The sequence below is a fragment of the Centruroides sculpturatus genome, unplaced genomic scaffold, assembly GCF_000671375.1.
Source record: "Centruroides sculpturatus isolate CEXI.00-Female unplaced genomic scaffold, Cexi_2.0 scaffold1105, whole genome shotgun sequence".
Lineage (NCBI taxonomy): Eukaryota > Metazoa > Arthropoda > Arachnida > Scorpiones > Buthidae > Centruroides > Centruroides sculpturatus.
Genome location: NW_019385288.1, coordinates 211,839 through 232,203, shown reverse-complemented (window position 1 = coordinate 232,203; position 20,365 = coordinate 211,839). Strand labels below are relative to the sequence as shown.

General features: G+C 33.5%; 1 protein-coding gene across 3 annotated transcripts in view; it reads right to left on the bottom strand.

Moving 5' to 3' along the window:
• LOC111637221 (cAMP-specific 3',5'-cyclic phosphodiesterase 7B-like) overlaps positions 1-20,365 on the bottom strand; it is a 106,815-nt gene that overhangs the window by 4,857 nt on the left and 81,593 nt on the right. For all 3 annotated transcript variants that reach the window (XM_023382664.1, XM_023382663.1, XM_023382665.1), the window contains 3 exons: positions 17,103-17,203; positions 16,901-17,032; positions 3,042-3,133 (listed from right to left, as the gene is read on the bottom strand). In XM_023382664.1, coding sequence (XP_023238432.1) covers positions 3,042-3,133; positions 16,901-17,032; positions 17,103-17,203 — 325 coding nt within the window. The remainder of the gene's footprint in view (positions 1-3,041; positions 3,134-16,900; positions 17,033-17,102; positions 17,204-20,365) is intronic.

Genomic DNA, 20,365 nt, shown 5'->3' with positions numbered 1-20,365 from the left:
TTACTTCTATAGACACTTTCAATTTTTACTTAGGAATAGATAAATTCATTTATTATAAAAGAGAAAAACGAAAATTTATTTAAAAAACACAAATATTTGTTTTATTTGAGTCTCTAATTAAAAAAAGCAATGAAACACCATTTTAAAGCGCATTTTTATTTGACTAATATAATTATAAATAATATGTAGCCCAAAGAGTAGCCAAAGCGCCAAATAATATTTTTTACGTCAAACAAAAGAAAGTATCCACATTTGGCGCAATGTAGCCAAATCTTGCAACGTTGGAAGGAATAATAAATAAAGCTGGAGTTGTGACTCAAATGCGGGGAAAGGAGAGAAAGGACAAAAGATAAAGAAATGAGGAAAGTTGGAAAATTAAGGATCAATATTTGCATAATAGAAAGACTATTTAACCTTTCTCACTACTTTTTAACTTTTGCCCTTTCTCTCCTTTCCCCGAATTTGAGTCACAACTCCAGCTTTATTTAGTAATCTTTCCTCATTCACAAATCTCCAAATACTGTACTTGAAAATATTTCCTTTCCACTCAAAAACAAAATATGAATAAAGGTTTACTGCTTTGTGAAACTTCTTTTTTGAGTTTATGCCGTTGAAATAAATAAATAATAATAAAAATTAAAACATTTTTCGGTTTTGTTTACACGTTTATTGGGCCGCATTGGAATTTGCCTTCGGCCGCATGCGGCCCGTGGGCTGGACAGCCCTGATATAAAGGAACATTTGATTGTTGTACATGTATATTTACTGCCTGTGAGTTGGGATCATTATTATTTGAACCTATTCGAAGCAAATAAAATTGTTTTGTGTTATAGACATTACTGTAATGAATTTCTTTTATGTATTCCTGTTTGCAGAACCACATATACATTGCTTCTAACATCACAACAGCACAGAATATTCAGGAAAAATATTTAGTGTATTTAAGCTATTTCATGCCTTTGGCACTTGGCCCCAAAAATTTTTCCACTGGTTAAAAAAAATAAATAAAATTTAGAATGCACAATTTTATTTAATAGAGAAAAGGAGGATATTAAAAAAGTCAAAATATTCAACATAAAGACATGTAAAAGCTGCTAAATAACAATACAGTACTTTAATTTAACATTTTTAAGATTTGAGCTACAGATAGAGTTACCTGTAAGCCTACTGAAGATAGTTTCTTATGAGAATTCATTGACCTTTGGGAGATCATAATATAATCATCCAACAATCGCCTAAATATTCAGGCTATAATATGGCTATAATCAAATAATTAATACAAATAAATTTGGTACTAGAGGTAAGCATCAGGTGCCATCTCTTAACTAAATTAATAATTATAATTTTAATAATTTAATAAATAATTTAGAACCTTTTGGAAAAAAATAACTGACCTGGGGCAGGGCTTGAACCCACAGCCTACACTTGCTGTGCAGTGTGCTACCAATTGCACCACCCAGACCCCAAGCCAGCCTTCGCTTCCAGAAGTATCTAAATTTTAGATATAACCTTCCATGGTTACTGGCGCTGGCTGGAGACAATCCTACGTCAACAGCCAATGAACATCTCCTCTGTGGCACTCAGCCATATATCGCTGTCCCCAGCAAAGCATATAAATACATATAATACANGGTCTGAGCTAGTTATTTTCTTCCAGAATGTTCTAAATTATTTATTAAATTATTAAAATTATAATTATTAATTTAGTTAAGAGATGGCACCTAATGCTTACCTCTAGTACCAAATTTATTTGTATTAATTATTTGATCATAGCCACATTATAGCCCGAATATTTAGGCGATCGTTGGATGATTATATTAACTCATCGGGCTTTGAGACAATTATATGGGAAATCACAACTATATATATCAGTAAATAAATAAATGCTTACTGGAATTAATTAAATAAAATAAACAAACACCTTTCTCTATTCCAGTACAACGTTTTTAACGTATTAAATGTTGTGCTGGAATAGAGAGAGGTGTTTATTTATTTTATAATATAAGGTACTGGGCATATTTTAGCCCTTTTTTTTGGATAAATGTTGCTTCTTATATGCCATAAAATATGGTATATAAAAAATTTTAAATAGAACCAATATTATTTGTGTATAAACATTTTTGAACAAAATTGAATTGTAAACTCATATTTCCAGTCAGGCATGCTAAAGAATAAAAAAAAAACAATGAAAAAATTATGAAATTATTGTTATGCTAAAGCATAACATATAATTATTGTTATGCTAAAGCATAACATATAATTTCATACAGTTTTTATAAAAACACACTAGTTAAACTCATCAAAACAGAGAAAAATCCTGAAAAGCAAAGTTTGTATGTAAATTTTTGTTTAAAATTTATTTTTTTGACCAACACTGCATATGTTGGTCAAAAAAATATATGTAGTGCGCATGCATATGTTGGTTATTCCGTTGTATTGGCTGGTTATTGATGTTGTATTTGTTACGTTGTTACCATGTGTTTGTAAGCTGATGAGGGGTCCTTGTATGCATACTTACCTAAATTTGAAATGTGATTATTAAAGACCAACCCTTTTTTATAAAAGTTCTGATCCTTCTTTCTGTCGGCCTTGGTGTGATAAGCCCTGCAAATTGTTATACCCTATTTATTAGGTTATCTAATTCTGTCTAATATACATTACATGTCTTTGGTGGTTTTGGGAAAAACTGTAATGACACTGAAATTGTCTGTAATACATAAATCATTTTTCATGTTTTCAAAAGATGTTCTCGGAGACACTAGAAAAAGGAAAAGCTGTTGATAGAGTTTGTAATTATAAGTTAAAATTGTCAGATAACATGTGTCATCTTATAACCTGTATTCACTTTCAAACATAGATAATCAGCATGAAATCATGGTGATGATTACAAAAATGTGTTATAAATATAGCAAACTGTTTTGTCTTTTATATATTTTTAACAAAGAAAACAGAGTAAAGAATAAATAATCTATTAATTATGTAATGATATAAAAATTCATTTCATCATCATTATCAGGTCTTAAAGCTATTTTTGTACTAACCAAGACTCCTTGTCCATGTGATCGAACACTCTAGACTCTTTCAGGCATGATATGGCAGTTCTCCAATGATGATTTTCAAGGACAGAGAAATTCTAAATAAATTATCCACACAGTCATTAAAATTAATTACGTTAGTATTAATAAAATTAAATTTAACAAATCACCGCACACTGGAGTATATTATACAAAACACTACTCATAAAACTTTTAACCGGTGCGAAGCACAATCTATCAGTCAATACAAATACTTTCAAACCCCTCCTGGTTCCTTCTTCAGGCAAAGAATCATTAGGAACAATTTTTTAAAACTGCAATCCAGCCATTTGGAAAGATTTTTAAAATATGATAAATACGATTGCAGTTTTAAAAAATCGTTCCTAACGATTCTTTGCCTGAAGAAAAATCCAGGAGAGGTCTGAAAGCATTTGTATTGACTGATAGATTGTGCTTTGCACCAGTTAAAAGTTTTATGAGCAGTGTTTTGTAAAATTAAATTTATTAATACACATGCACACATACAAAGAATACAAATATTTACCTACAGTATAATAATTATAGTACTTAGCAAGAATATGTAGCTAACGTAAATTTTTTAAGTATAAAAGTAAAAATATTGATAAAATAATTTTTTAAGTAAGTTATCATATAATATAATCAAAATGCATTGATAATAATAATAATAATAACTCTCCCATGATCACCACCTGGTCGTGGTGGGAGAGCCCAGTAATTTTACTGAACCATAAAGCAATGCAGGCTGGAGCACATGCTCCTGGTAGCGACACCCATGCCAGTAAGGTCTATGGGGAGAAATGAAGCTAAGAGTGACCACACCCACATTCTGTGGAGATAATTATCATGGTAGTAACCAGATCAAAGTGTGATACCGGCTCGAACGTTGCCCGGGTTAACAAGGTCCACATTCGTGGGTTAGGCAAAAACTCACGTTCGAAAAATAGGCCACAGTCTCCCTTGGCTACCGGTGGCGAAAGCAGCGCCGGCCCAAGCATGGCTACTGCAATGCCCTCAACAGATGTGAGGAATCAACCTAGCCTTGGTGTTTCTGTGGCAATGCATCCACAGACCACAAAGGCTGGAAAACCACGCCAACGGATGAAATGGACAACAGAAATGAACGAGTTTATCATCCGCACTTACTACACCATCACAAGACTCGAAACAAACATGACAGCATACAGACAACAACTACACCATAGATTCACACAACAATATCCTCACCTCACTGTCACCGAACAAAGGGTTGTTGATCAAAAACGAACAATTATACACAACAACCTTATCCCACAAACAACACTTGAACTTATCAAACAACAGGTTGCTGATCAAATACATCAACAGACAGAAACATTTAACATTAATGAAGATCACGTAACCTGTCAGGATAATCCAGCAACAAGCACTGATTACAGCACACACACAACAAGTACCACTAATGATACTGCAGGCACTTCCCCATCCATCACTGATAACATAGACATAGAATTAGTTAATACACTCTCACTTATATTTCAGGAAACACTCACTAAATATACAGGTACAGATCCCACACAAAGACCACGAATACCGAAAATCAACACGTCAAAGGTAGTAGGAAAAACACTAAATTATGTAAACACTCACTTACTACCAAACTACATTCATTCAATTTCTACACTCTCAGACATTCATACATTAGTTTATGCTGGGGCAGTCACAGTAGTAACACACCATGGACTGAAAATACACTCACAGACAGACACACACAAAACACAATTCTATCACAAGCCTGCCTGGCAGAGAAGAATAGAAACACAAATAAATGACATTAGACAGCAATTAGGCAGGCTGACACAATACACTAAAAACAACATAACACCCAAATTAAAGAAACAACTCAAAAACATTTTCAAGAAAATTAAAACACACACAAAACATGAACATCACAACACACACATTACAGAATACATCGATACACTAAAACAAAAACTCGCAGCCAAAGCACGTAGACTCAAACGATACAAAACATGTACACTACGAAAACAACAAAATAAATTATTCACAAACAATGAAAAACTTTTCTACAGACAAATCAGTACCAAAACAAACACTGATACACAGCACAGTGGCACACCAACAGAAGAAGAACTCACAACTTATTGGTCTTCTCTTTGGTCCAATGCTGTTACACACAATGCTGATGCAGGCTGGATCGAGGAGGAGAACAGAAACTTGCACAACATACCAACTATGCCCTGTGCTGAAATAAACATACACGACATTCGCTACGCTGTTAACAGAACACACAACTGGAAGACACCTGGTGTAGACAACATTCACAATTTCTGGTACAAAAAGTTTACATCACTGCACCAGGAACTAGCTAAACATCTAACACACATCATCATCAATCCACAAGACATGCCAAAATTTCTTACTCAGGGCATCACCTACATGAAACCTAAAAACAACAAAACCACAGACCCCACACAATACAGACCAATTACATGTCTTCCAACACTCTACAAATTATTGACATCCTGTATCACAAACAAAATATACAAACATGTTGAAGAACACGACATTCTTACAGAACAACAAAAAGGTTGCCGTAGAAATCACAGGGGATGCAAAGAACAGTTACTCATAGATTCAGTCATTCTACGGCAAGCACACAAACAACACAGAAACATACACATGGCATATATAGACTACAGAAAAGCATTCGACAGTGTTCCACACAGTTGGCTGCTACATATTCTACACATGTACAAAATACATCCATCACTCATTGCATTCTTCGAAAACACTATGCAGCACTGGAGAACAACACTACATCTCAGGGTTAGTAACACTTCCATACAAACAAACGAAATATTCATTAGGCGAGGAATTTTTCAAGGAGATTCCTTGAGTCCTCTCTGGTTCTGCCTAGCCCTGAATCCATTATCCAACATGTTAAACAACACGCATTATGGCTACAATATCAGACATGAAAAAACAACACAGTTTACACTGTCACATCTCATGTACATGGATGACATAAAACTTTATGCATCCACACAGAAACAACTTCATCAACTCCTACAAATCACACATTCATACACCAAGGACATACAAATGGAGTTTGGCTTAGACAAATGCAAAAAACTACACATAGAAAAAGGAATCCTGAAGAAAAAAGATTTTGCACTTGGAAATGGGGACATTATTAAATCCATGGAAGAGGGTGAGTTCTACAAGTATTTAGGATTCCAACAAGCCAAACTAACAGAACATACACAAATAAAGCAAAGAGTAACTCTAGCAGACTCAAATAACACACCATTAAACTTACACTCACAACATACAGACATGACACAACACATAAAAAGCATAGACACCATCAAGCAATCGTGGGCTCGAAAGACACTCCATGGCAGGCATCCTTACGACCTGGCCCAGGATTTTGTTGACAAAACTGCGTCAAACAGCTGGTTAGATCGGGGATGCCTCTTTGGGGAGACGAAAGGATTCAAGATTGCCATATACGATCAGGTCATAAATACTAAAAACTACAGAAAATACATATTCAAAGATACAACACTCACAAATGACACATACAGAAAATGTCACATCATGCCAGAAACTATACAACACATTACATCTGGTTGCAAGCTTTTAGCACAGACAGATTATTTACACAGACACAATCAAGTCGCAAATATAATACACCAAGAGCTTGCAAACAAACACAAATTAGTAGACATCCACGAACCATACTACAAGTATATTCCACAGACAGTATTGGAAAATAACACGCACAAAATGTACTACGATAGAGCCATAATCACAGATAAAACAATTTACCACAACAGACCAAACATCAAACTCATTGACAAACACAATAAAATCACATACATTATAGACATATCCATTCCAAACACTCACAATACAGAAAACACATTCACTGAAAAAATTAGAAAGTACACAGAATTTGCCCAGGAAATAAGGCATCTGTGGGGGATGGATAGGGTGCTTATTGTACCTGTCATTCTCTCCTGTACAGGTGTGATACCACACACACTACACAAAAGCCTGGGAACATTAAAATTGAGTAGAAATACATACATCAAACTACAGAAGGCCACTATATTGAATACATGCCACATTGTTAGGAAATCCCTGAATGCAGACACTGACATGCTTATTTAATTTTAGTTTTATTTTGGTTGCTGTGCCTTGACTCTGATCTGGCATAGTACACAGCCACCGGTGTGAACTGAGTATAACTCACAAAACCCAACATAATAATAATAATAATAAATGCAGAGCCCAAATGGTTAGGAGTTGAAAGTTGTAATTTAGTACACAATTACGATACGTCATGACAATGTACACTAGGATGTGATTTTTCGAAATTCCACCTGCGGGGGAAAAGGAGAGGATTAAGGCTTACTCTAAAGAACTCAGCTTATACTGTACTATTTTAGATGTAGATTTTTGCATTTTTATGGAAATCTATAAGTATTATCAAGATGGATTGATAATAGGAATAATTTATATATATATCTATACTGTGTTTCCCCGAAAATAAGACATCCTCTGAAAATAAGACCTAGCAGAGATTTTGCTGAATTGCTAAATATGAGGCCTCCCCCAAAAGTAAGACCTCGCAAAGTTTTTTTTTACTTGTAACAGTCATCAACAGATGGTTGAAAGTGGCCATTGGCTTTTTGAAAGTACAGCCACTGATTAGTCAGCAGACAATCACACCACACGGCATGATTTTCATAAGACTATGGCTTGGGAATCACAGATTTGCATAACGTTACTGCTGGTGATCGCTAATTGGTCAACCAGGAATCAAGCCACATCACATTTGCATAGTGCTATGGTTCAGTAAGCACTAATTGGTCATTGAGCCCAATGTCGACGCTATAAAAAAGGTTAAGTTGAAGCAAGAATGGGAAGTCCACTCCAGCATGGGAACTTTGTAAGTTCAGTTTGACACGACCGGATATACGTCACTCTCGTATAAGTTTGACCTGGAATTTTTTTGTTCAACAATAAATGTGAATTCTTCTTCATGTAAAAATAAGATATCCCCTGAAAATAAGACCTAGCGCATCTTTGAGAACAAAAATTAATATAAGACACTGTCTTATTTTCGGGGAAACAGGGTATATATATAATCAAGATGGGTTGATGATAATATTAAGTGCAGAGCCCAAATGGTTAGGAGTTGAAAGTTGAAATTTTGTATGCAGTTAGGGTACACCATGCAAATACATACCAAGAAGAGACTTTTGGAAATTTTCCCTTGAGGGAAGAGGGTTAATTAAATAGACAGTGTGAAAATAGACAATTTGCTACGATAAACTTTTAACATATAAGCATTAAATTATATACATATGTCACTAAATTGACAAGCGCTTTCGACGATACACACTTTCGTATTCTTCAGGTCATAGAAGATATAAGATCCTTTTCGAATACAAAAGTTTTCGAAAATTACGAAAAAGGATCTTGTATCTTCTAATGACCTGAAGAAGACGAAAGTGTGTATCGTCGAAAGCGCTTGTCAATTTAGTGACATACGTATATAATTTAACGCTTATATGTTAAAAGTTTTTCGCAACAAATGATTAGTTGTAATTGTAGTTGTAAACCAGAAAAAATATATGTAGGAGAAACGAAAAGGAAACTAAAAATAAGAATAAATGAACACATCTGAGCAATCAAGAGAAATTATGCAAATTCAGTAGTTGCGGAGCATTGTAATAATACAGGTTGTAAAATAGTATTGAATTCCATAAAAATAAAGAAAAAAGAAAAGAATAATTACAAAAGACAACTTTATGAACATATTTATATAATCAGACAAAATAATAGAATAAATAGCAATACTGGTAGAGAAATGCACCAATCATGCCTAAGATTCATAGAAAAAGGGGTGTGTCTAAAAGATAAAAAGAATAATCGAAAGAAATGGGTACGAGGTGTGAGTCAAATGGAACAAGAACAAATGTAAGTTGTAATAATAGTAAACAAATGTAAAAAAACTGAAATAATGTTAACATAATTTGGTTTAATACAGGTTTAAAATCATAGTAATTCTGTTTTTGTTGGTAAAATTTGAATATCCAGTTGAGCTGAAAATAAAGGAAAACCAGAAAATTGTAACCAATTACCGACGTAAGGCGAGGTATACCTGTATAATTTAGTTTAATACAGGTTTGAAATCATAGTAATTCTGTTTTTGTTGGTAAAATTTGAATATCCAGTTGAGCTGAAAATAAAGGAAAACCAGAAAATTGTAAGAATTTTATTAAATAATTTTGTTGGGAAATTTTAAATGTAAATTTTAAATATTTGTTTTATTGTTTATAGAATATATAAAAATACCTGCTGAGGGACAAATATGTCCGAAACGCAAAATTATGTATGTGTCCAGGTATATGGAATAAAATAAAAATTGTTTTCTGTTAAACTTTGTAGCATTATCTGTAAAGCCAGTATAATAAGTCCTAATAATAGAAGATACGAATTTATAGTCGAAAATTTACATTTTAGTAAGAAAAAAGAACATTGAGGCATTTTAATTAAATGTAAAATTTTACTTAACCTATCTTAATCTAACTTATATATTAATGAAGAAATATAGAATGAAAGGGTTAATATTAAGATTAAGAGTAATAAGAACAGGACAAGAATGCTGATGGGGTACCCGAGTTTTCTTTCTTCCTTCCTTTAGACTTCGCTTGTATCAAGGTAACGACTTTCATTGATTTTCCTTCCTTTCGTCTGTTCCGTTATTTCTCTCTCTAGATGTTCTCAGATCTCTCAGCCCTATTTGGTTTCGATGACCAGGACCTCCTCCTATCTCTGTCTGTTTCGTCTGAATGCTAGCTCCAGAATGAATGTCTTTCTCCCCTGACTTGCCTCAGGGTCTTTTTTCCATACCCTTGTTTTTCGTTGTATTTCTCAGAAACATTTTACCACCAGCAGGGAGGAAGGACCGTTAGAAAGTTTGAGAAAATTTATAGACAAAAGAATNCCATACCCTTGTTTTTCGTTGTATTTCTCAGAAACATTTTACCACCAGCAGGGAGGAAGGACCGTTAGAAAGTTTGAGAAAATTTATAGACAAAAGAATGAGGAAACTTAATATTAAGTTTAATACTAAAGACAAAATATATAAACATTTGGTGTATCACCACATGTATGCCCCCCCTTAAGTCTCAAACCCCGTAATGCAACTTACGGTAGTCTAGTTTGAATCCTGTGGAGATTGTACACGTGTTATTTTATCATGGATCTACCATCATGACCAGTTTCCCTATCATTATTAACTTCTGGTTCACTTGATTGGCAGTTTCCTACTTCTGATCTTTGTCTTCTGTTGGATATCTCCATCCTCAGATATTCGTATGGATCCCCTTCTTCCAGCTCACCTTCCTTGATGGGTGCTTCCCTTATTTCCTGACGTTGTGGAGCTCTTTTCGTACTTTCTTTATATACCGGAGAGTAGCAGGCCTTTAGGCAGTCAGTATGCATCACCAGTTTTTCCTCCCTATGATTACCACTCAGTTCTACTGTTACAGAGCCAACAAACAAACAATCCTATATGGCCCTATATATTTTGGGAAAAATTTTCCCGTTCCCTTTTGTTTACCGTTCCGGAGCAACCACACCTTCTGACCTTCTTTCCACACTTTAATTCTTTTACCATCATTTTCTCTTCTTCTGTTTTTTAAGTTCCGTTCTCTCCCCAATTCATATGCAGTTTTCCTTAACACATTCAATTTATCTACAAATTCAGATCCCTCTCTTAGTGACTGATATCCTCCTCATCTTCCTCCAGAAATGCACTAGGAAACCGGGGGTCAAACCTGTATAAGAGAAAGGCAGGAGATTCCTTTGTGGCCGAATGGGTTGAATTGTTATAAGCGAACGTCGACGGGTGGATAAAACTGTTCCAATTACAATTATCGCCCTTCGATATCTGGGCAATGATCCCACATATTGTTTTATTAAAATGTTCACATATAGAATTCGAGGACGGGCGATAGGCGGTCGTAACATTGTGCTTGATCGCCAAATCATCACATACCTCTTGGAACAAACCTGAAGTAAAGTTTGCACCTCTGTCTGATATAATGACATTAGGGCAACCATAACGACATATAATATTGTCAAAAAATTTTTCTGCAATTTCTTTAGAAGTTTGAGTAGATATGGGGATTGCCTCAGCATACCGGGTGTAAATATCGATCACAGTTAATATGTATCTATTTCCCTTCTGGGAGGTATTTAGTGGGCCTATGATGTCAGTGGCTACCTTCTAAAGGGGGAAATCGGCAGTTTCAGTTTCATGAAATGGAGCCCGGCCTTTGTGTAAACTATGTTGCTGGCAAGTTTTGCAACCCGATTACGCATTTGACATGAATTTTAAAATTGTTTATATAATAATAACTATCAATTATGTGACATGTTTTCTTGACCCCAAGATGGCCCAATAAGGAAGAGCTATAGAAGGACCATATAACACGATCAATCATATCTCTCCCCACACACACACGGGCCCACCACCTAAGCCCCATCCTTCCTGGCTTTACATTCACAACAATCTCACCGTCTATTTGGAATTCAGGCTGGGTTTCATTTGTAAACCCCTCACCGTTAGTTCTTTTACAATTTTTTCGCAACTTTATCAGGAATTCATCTCTCTTTTGTGACTCTACCATTTGCTGCCACAATTCCTTATTGTCAATGATGCTGCTACTCACGTCTTTCTCTAGTCTCTTATTACCCCAATTAGGTCGTGATAGTACATCAGCAACTTCATTACTCTTTCCCTTTATATGATTGATCCTTACATCATAATTTGCTATTTCAGTTGCCCATCTCATTAACCTTTTATTATGGTTATTCATATTTTTTAAAAATATGAGGGGCTTGTGGTCAGTATATAGATCAATTTTATAACCCAACACGATTGGTTTAAAATGGCACACAGCCAGGATTATTGCTAGACATTCCTTTCCAATTGTGGCATAGTTCTTTTCTGCCCCATTGAACTTACGACTAAAATATCCTACAGGGTAAAATTTTTCTCCCTCCCGCTGCCCTAGGATGGCATCCATACATTCATTGGACGCATTGGTGTACAACTCGAAGGGGGAACTAAAATTTGGATGTTTTAACAGAGGGGGACTTGACAATATGCATTTAAATTCCTCAAAACTTTTCTGGCACTCTTCGTTCCAGGAGAATTTTCTTCCCTTTTTAGTTAAATTAGTCAAGGGTAAGGCAATGCTAGAAAATCTGGATATGAAACTCCTGAAGAAGCCCACCATGCCTAAAAAACTATGCACTCCTTTTACATTATTGGGGGGTTTCATATTCAATATAGCGCTGACATTACTATCGTCGGGACCTATCCCCTTTTGGCTTATAACACATCCCAGGTACTTTACTTCCCCTATAACAAACCAACTTTTGGTAGGGTGTAATTTTAAGTTATTCCTATTCAGAGTTCCTATGACTTCATCAAGTACCGTTACATGGTCATCTAGGGATTTGGAAAACACAACTACATCATCTTGAAATACATAACATATCCCTATAAACCTTGCTAAAAGTTTTGACATAACTGCTTGAAAAAAACGGCCACTATTCTTGGGGCCCTGTGGAAGCCTGCACATCTGAAATTTCCCCCATGGGGTAGAAAATGCATATACGTGTCTGACTGATGGATCTAGATTTATTTGAAAATACCCCGATTTTAAATCCAATACAGAAAAGTACTTGCATCCATGAAATTTGGTTAAAATTTCATCAACATGGGCTATGGGAAATTCTTGGGATTCTGTCAGGTCATTGACCCGCTGGAGATCTAACATCATCCTAATGTCGCCATCCTCTTTTTCAATGATGTGTATAGGCAAGTTCCATGCAGAGGAGCTCTCCTTGATGATTCCTGCTTTTAAATATGCAGTAGTTAGAGACCTTAACCCCTTTAAGTAACATTCAGGGATCCTATACTGACGTGTACTTATTGGCGTAGTTTGATCGATTACAGGTTTATGCGTCTCACCTATCATACCTGTTAACTCTTCTATCGATTCTGCAAAGCATTTGTGATATTTCCTAAATATATCATACACACATTCTTTTTCTTCAGGAGTCAAACCGTCTAGCCCTTTAATTGCCAAGTGTTCAACGTTACTAAAATCATCATACGGTTTGATACTGTGCCTTGCACAGCTATCCTTACATCCTCGATGATCTTGTATACCTTGTGCACGATATCCATTCCCAACACCCCATCATAATCTACATGTCAAGGCAGCTTCATACATGCAACCATCACCTTGTTCGATTGGTTATCATAATCAATTTCTGCACGTATGGTTCTTTCACATTCAGTCACCTTACCAGTTATACCCCTTATTCCAAACATTTCACCCTTGATAGTTGCTCTAACCACACTCCTTTTGGGCATACAAGCAATGACTGCTAAATTCAATATAGACTTTTCAGTGCCAGTGTCGATGAGGAAGCATAATTTTACTTCATTGACTATCCCTTCAACAATAGGGAGCCCCTTCGGTGACAAATACTGTATACCTCATTAGCCAGTCTTATTTTAATGCAAGGAGCTCCATGCTGGCCCTTTTGGCACTCCTCTTTTAGTTTAATGAATTATCCTTACAATCTGGGCAATTCTGCGCGAAATGGCCTACATTACCGCAAGTGTAACATTTTCTTTAAACATCCAGCAAATCGTTTTTTAATATTTAAAAATGCTTTCGAACGCTTTAAGCGATCATCGTCAGTTAACATTTGTGAATCGAACGAAGAAATTCGAAAATTACGTAAAACGAAATTCAAAAAGCGGTTACATAAATATATGTAAATACGTTAACATTTACCAAGTTTAAATAATCTTAAGAATTATAAAAGTTAAAACTAAATAAAGAAATAAAATAAATTATATGCATCCAATAAGGTGTTGATTTTTATTTATTGTGTGGTTCCAGTAAGGAAAGTATTTTATTTGTAACATTTTCTACCTGTAACTCCTCTCCCTTGATCCATTTTATTCAAAAGCATACTAACTGCCTCCACTAATGTATCAATTTTCTTCTCTAACCCTGACATTCTTTCATCTATCTTATCCTTTTGAGTTTCTATACCTTCACATTTTCCTACCATCTCGTCAACTTCCTCCTTGATCTCCATATTCACTCCTTTATGTTCAAACCACCTATCACTATTGTTCTCTATATTCTCCTCACGTTCGGCGATGTCAAAGGATTCTTCCAACGTTTTTGGAGCTCTCCTTAACACATTACCTCTTAGGTTCCCCCTTAGGCCTTTTATAAAACGTTCCATAATTATGTCATCACGGAACAGACTCAACTTATCATTACCTCTAACTGCCCTGGCTAATAACGTATTCATTCGAACTGAAAAATCAGTCACGGATTCACCATTTCTCTGTCTTATGTTTAAAAGTTGGTCAACTATATCTTTACCGCTTTCCTCTCTTTTGATAAAACATTTAATTAAATCTCACTTTATTTCCTCGTAAGACCCAGGATATTGTTCTAGGAGGCACATAAACATTGTTAGGGGTTCTCCCTTCAATCTCTCTCGCAACACAGCAACTTTAACTTCATTACCCACCCAGCTAAATGGGCTATATTTTCGACTGTGTTGAAAAATTGTTTTATATTTATAGTATCATTCTGTGTTCCCGAGAACATGGGAATCATCCCTAAGAACCCCGTAATAATTAATGGTTGGTTTTGACCATTATTTTCAGTTACAACAGAACTTCCGACTTGGTTATGCATACTTGGCACAAATATGATATTAATACAATCAGTAACATAACTAAATTGACTATAAATTACTACATGTATCACTTATGAACTTAGACTAAGGACCGTGCACCCCTATTATTGTTGGGATCCTGTCGCGGACGCCATTGTGGTGAACATGCGGATGAACAATACAATGAAAGTTGTCTACAATAAAAGTTTTTATTGTCGGTTTATGCAGTTATACATATACAAGATTCTTTAGGATCCCAACGCATATATTTCTATATGGTTATGTTATAATATATATTTCTATTGGTACAAGAGAGTGACACGGTTTTTTGCGACAACGTAAAATTTTACTTAACCTATCTTAATCTAACTTATATACTAATGAAGAAATATAGAATGAAAGGGTTAATATTAAGATTAAGAGTAATAAGAACATGACAAGAATGCTGATGGGGTACCCGAGTTTTCTTTCTTCCTTCCTTTAGACTTCGCTTGTATCAAGGTAACGACTTTCATTGATTTTCCTTCCTTTCGTTTGTTCCGTTATTTCTCTCTTTAGACATTCTCAGATCTCTCAGCCCTATTTGGTTTCGACGACCAGGACCTCCTCCTATCTCTGTCTGTTTCGTCTGAATGCTAGCTCCAGAATGAATGTCTTTTCATTGTATTTCTCAGAAACGTTTTACCACCAGCAGGGAGGAAGGACCGTTAGAAAGTTTGAGAAAATTTATAGACAAAAGAATGAGGAAACTTAATATTAAGTTTAATACTAAAGACAAAATATATAAACATTTGGTGTATTACCACAAAAGAATGTAATTTGTTATAGTGAGAGTTCAAATAGAGGGAATTTGGATATTAGGAGGGAGCTGTATTTCAATAATAACAAATGGTAAAATTAAAGTTTTTTTGAAACAAATAATTAATTTTAGTTGAAAATTATATTATTAAACTAGAAATTCCCATCAAGCACGACAGAATATTTTTATGAGAAAGTTAAGATTGCAGAATTGAGAAGAGTAGAGATTCCAAGAAATTCAAGATTTGCTAATATTTCTTTTGCTCAGGTTGGAGCTCGACTTTGTGATGCTGTTTCTTCAGCTCTTGACAAAGCCATTCTTACTCGATGTTGCTCAAGTTAGACTTCATGGTCTTCAGGATCGGTATTCTTATTCTTTAAGAATTTACCCAACCAATTTTACTCTTATGCTTTCCCCTAAGCATTTTTTTTTTTTTGAAAAAATAGCATCTTTTAATTCCACATTGATAAAACAAAGAAGAATTGTATGTACAGTACAGTACAGTACATACAAGTTAGTTAGATGAGCATTAATACTTTCTAAATAATGGGCTTGTTAGATCATTACTTCTGATTGGATAACATTACGTGGTCACTATGGAAAGATTTTTTTTTTAAATTTGTTATAGAAGTGACATGATGCAGCTAACTTCTTTTAAAGTTTAAATTTAATGAAGTGAGTTTAAAATATGTCATTTTCCAAAATATTTAAAAATGCTTCTTAAGGGAAATCCCTCGTCAAGCAGGAACTAAATGAGGTTACTGACGTAACTGCAACGTAAGTGTGATCATTGATCCAAAAGTGATAAATTGTTTATTCTATACATAATATTTCCACAAAATAAGTAACCTAAAATTTTTTCATAACATAAAATGAATATAATTAAAATTTCATCTGGATTGGACAAAGATTGCAGGGGTTATAAGAAATTTAGGTGCGCACACACACACACACACATGCACACACACACACATAGACAACAGCTTTTATATTATTAATGTAAGAATAAAGAGAAAAATATAATGTTTTAGTCTCTTTCAGTTTCAAAAATTAACAAATAATTTAAAATTCTCTCACATTTAGAAATTTAATTTGTTTCTTTGAAAGATTTTTAACAACAATGATTTCTTTATAATTTATGAATTTTGAAGACTTTTGCTAAATAAAAACTTTTTAAATATAAAACTAATGAATTAGTTATGAGAAAAAAGTTAAAGATATGATTAAAATTAATTACTTTGTATAAGGATGCTAAATGATTTGAAGTTGCTATTAGAAATGGCTGATTGACTCCTGGATGATCAACATCATGAGTAACTGATGCAATCAGTGAAGCCATGGCTTCCAGAGGAGTCAGATGCTCAAGAATCTATGGAAGAAAGTTATAGTAAATTCAAGTGATTGATCAATTTTATAGTATTCCAACATAAACAACATACCTTTTGCTCTTGTAAAAAGCAGTGCATAGCTTGAGTAACATCAGCTGCATGCACAGAGTTATGATAAGGATTGTTGCTATGATAATTTTCTTCTATTAAAGCTACAAATAGAAATGTAACATTTTGAATTTACTATTTGAAAAATTATTCATATATTAAGTTTTTAATGATAATATTCAATGTAATATTATTTTTAAGTTAAAAGAATATTTGATACTTTTATTTGTCAAAACAATTATGATATAGAAATCAAAACCATTTCTCTATGTATGCTTAAATATAATGCAGAAGTAAGTTATGTTACAAGTACAGATATCAGTAGAGTATCCTGTTACACTGAAATATTTCACTCTTTGTTTCCTTTCTTTTAAATTTAAAATTACATAAAATTACAAAATCACTTAGTCAACACCAGAGTGTAGTAAATTAACAATATCTTCAAACCTGTTACCGGTGTGTTCTCCCACGACGACTCACGATGAAAAAATATACAGTTCGTTATTGACGTTTTTGAACCGAACAGGTTTTTCTTCAGGTAACATTGAATTCCTGATGGAATGCAGATCAAAGAAAATAAATTTGAAACTCAAACATGCACTTCTCGATTAAGTCTTCTTGGGGGCATGTGCTCTCCAGTGCTTGATGGTAATCATAGATTTTTGTCCATAAGCACCTGCCACGATACTGATAAATTTACCTCTTCCTTGTGATTGATGCAGTTATTACTGCTAAGGCTAGCTATGTATATGCATGCAGCCTCAAACCACCTCAACCATCAAGCACTGAAGAGCGCATGCCCAAGAAGACTTAATTGAGAAGCACATGTTCAAGTTTCAAATTTATTTTCTTTGATCTGCATTCCATCAGGAATTCAATGTTACCTGAAGAAGAACCTGCTCGGTTTGAAAACGTTACTAACAAACTGTATACTTTTTCGTCATGAGTTGTCATGGGAGAACACACCGGTAAGGTAACACATTTGAAAATATTGTTAATTTACATAAAATTAATAATGAATTTTATATTTGACACACAGCTAGATGTGTTTTTACAGAAATTACAAACAACTAGGCATGTTTTTATATTAATGGTAATTAAATGAGATATAATCAAAATTATGGAGTAAGAATAAAACAAAAAAAGAAAAAGATTGCAGTTAATAAAAAAATAGCAAACTGTATATAGAAAAAATAAAGACAATATCAAATTTATTTACTATAAAAAGAATAAGAAAGATGATCATTTTTCAAAAGTGTCAATTATTAATAATAAAATTAAAATAAGTTTAAAACTTAACTTAAAAATAAATAAACTATAAATATATAAAATAAAATAATACAAAAAAGTAAAATAAATATAAAACTTAAAAAAAACTGTAAGATTAACTATTTTTTAATCCTCATTTTAATATCAAAATTTTCATAGTTTTATGTTGATATTTAACATTTTGAAGCAATTTGTTTTCCTTTACAGGTGTCACTTAATAGCTAACCAATTCATTATTTATTGACTTTTATGAAAAATATAATAATATTTTATCATAATTCCAAATAAAAACTTTTCAACTCAAGACAACTCTTAGTTATTTCATTTTTTGATATCAAAGTGATTGTTTTTTAGTGCTTAAAATATCAATAATTAGTTTAGAGAAAATTTGAGATAAATATTATGTGTAAATTTTTCCACAGTCAAAAGTAAGTCTTGTTGCTGCTTATATCAGTCTGTGTTTTGATTTACTGTATGTTTAAATTTTATTCATCAGTATCTACTCTAAATATTACAAACTTTGTAAGAAATGGCAAATGACAACATTAAAAACTGATTAAAAAGAGCATTTCAGATTTTTAAAAACTGGATTAAAATATGTTTTATCAGAATATATTTTAACCTGGCGTGAATGAGGTGAGAAATTGTTACACCAGCTATGAGGTGGGTAGGAGATACCCGAAACTTTGATGCCGAATTTTTTATACTATAATTGTGTATAAAGTATTTTTTCACTTGGGATAATAAGAATAGTATCTATTCAACAAGATGAGTAAATAAAATATTATGTTTAAGATTGAAAAGCATTTTTTTTTAATTGAAAAAACAAAGTGTCTATATTTTCTTTGAAAAAGTACAGGTTTTGGTAGTTTAACATTTTTTCGTATATAATTCTAACAAAATTACAACTTCTTTGATTAATCAATATAACTATAGTATCTTTCAATTATAAAAATAGAAAAAAAAACTAAAAGGTCTTATGAGATCAATTTGCACAGCACCAACATTACACCTACAAATCAGCACAATCTCCACACATAAAAATCGCATGCTTCATACATTTTGGCTTCTCACACTTCAAACAGCAATGTTTTGTTTTCCTATCTGTTTTTTAGTACGCTCACCACTCCTGACATATTTATTAGCCATTTTTTTGGAAACAGGTAATGAAGGTTCTCCCAGTTGATCAGTAATTACTTTTCGAGTTTCCCTTGGAAGATGTGTTTTTTTGTCTAATGCGAAGACTATCATTTGAGAAATATAGAAATAAATCTAAAAATACTATAAATAACTATAACTCATAAACTTACTGTCGACTCAAAAATGTAACACCGACTATGAGGTCGGGTGTGATATACCCCGCCCGACATATAGGGGAAATACGGACAAAATGACATATACGTACAAAATGACATAGTCATCATAATTCGAATTTGGCGGTCTCAAACTCGCAACTGACCATGACACCATGTTATACGAGCAGCTCTTACTAACCTGTCAAAATGTGAACGCACTCCTTTCATTCGCCCGGGTGTCATGGCTGACAACAAGAAATGATACGTTATGAGTTTTTTTCCTCGCAACAAGTTTTTTGTATAGATGGTAATTTTTTCACTATTTTATCTATTTATGTAACATTTATTTCAACCCTCAAAAATTTGTTGTTCCACTTAAATAACTTTTTCCATTAAAAATAACATCTTTGTATTTATTTTATAATTTTGTTTTTTTATAACATTATATGGACAAAACGACATACATAGGCAACGGACATAATGACATACCTGTCATTTAGTCCATAAGAGCTTAGTCAAGGAACTTACTTAATCTCTTAACGTTTTATTAATTATCAAAAATGTCTTCCAAACAAAGTCTTTCATTATTGTTTAAAAGAAATTTTAGTATAAAACTTTATTTCCTTTCTTACATATTATTTACAAACTTATTATCTTTCACATAACAAAAAACTTGCAACGAATCACGTGACTCGACAAACC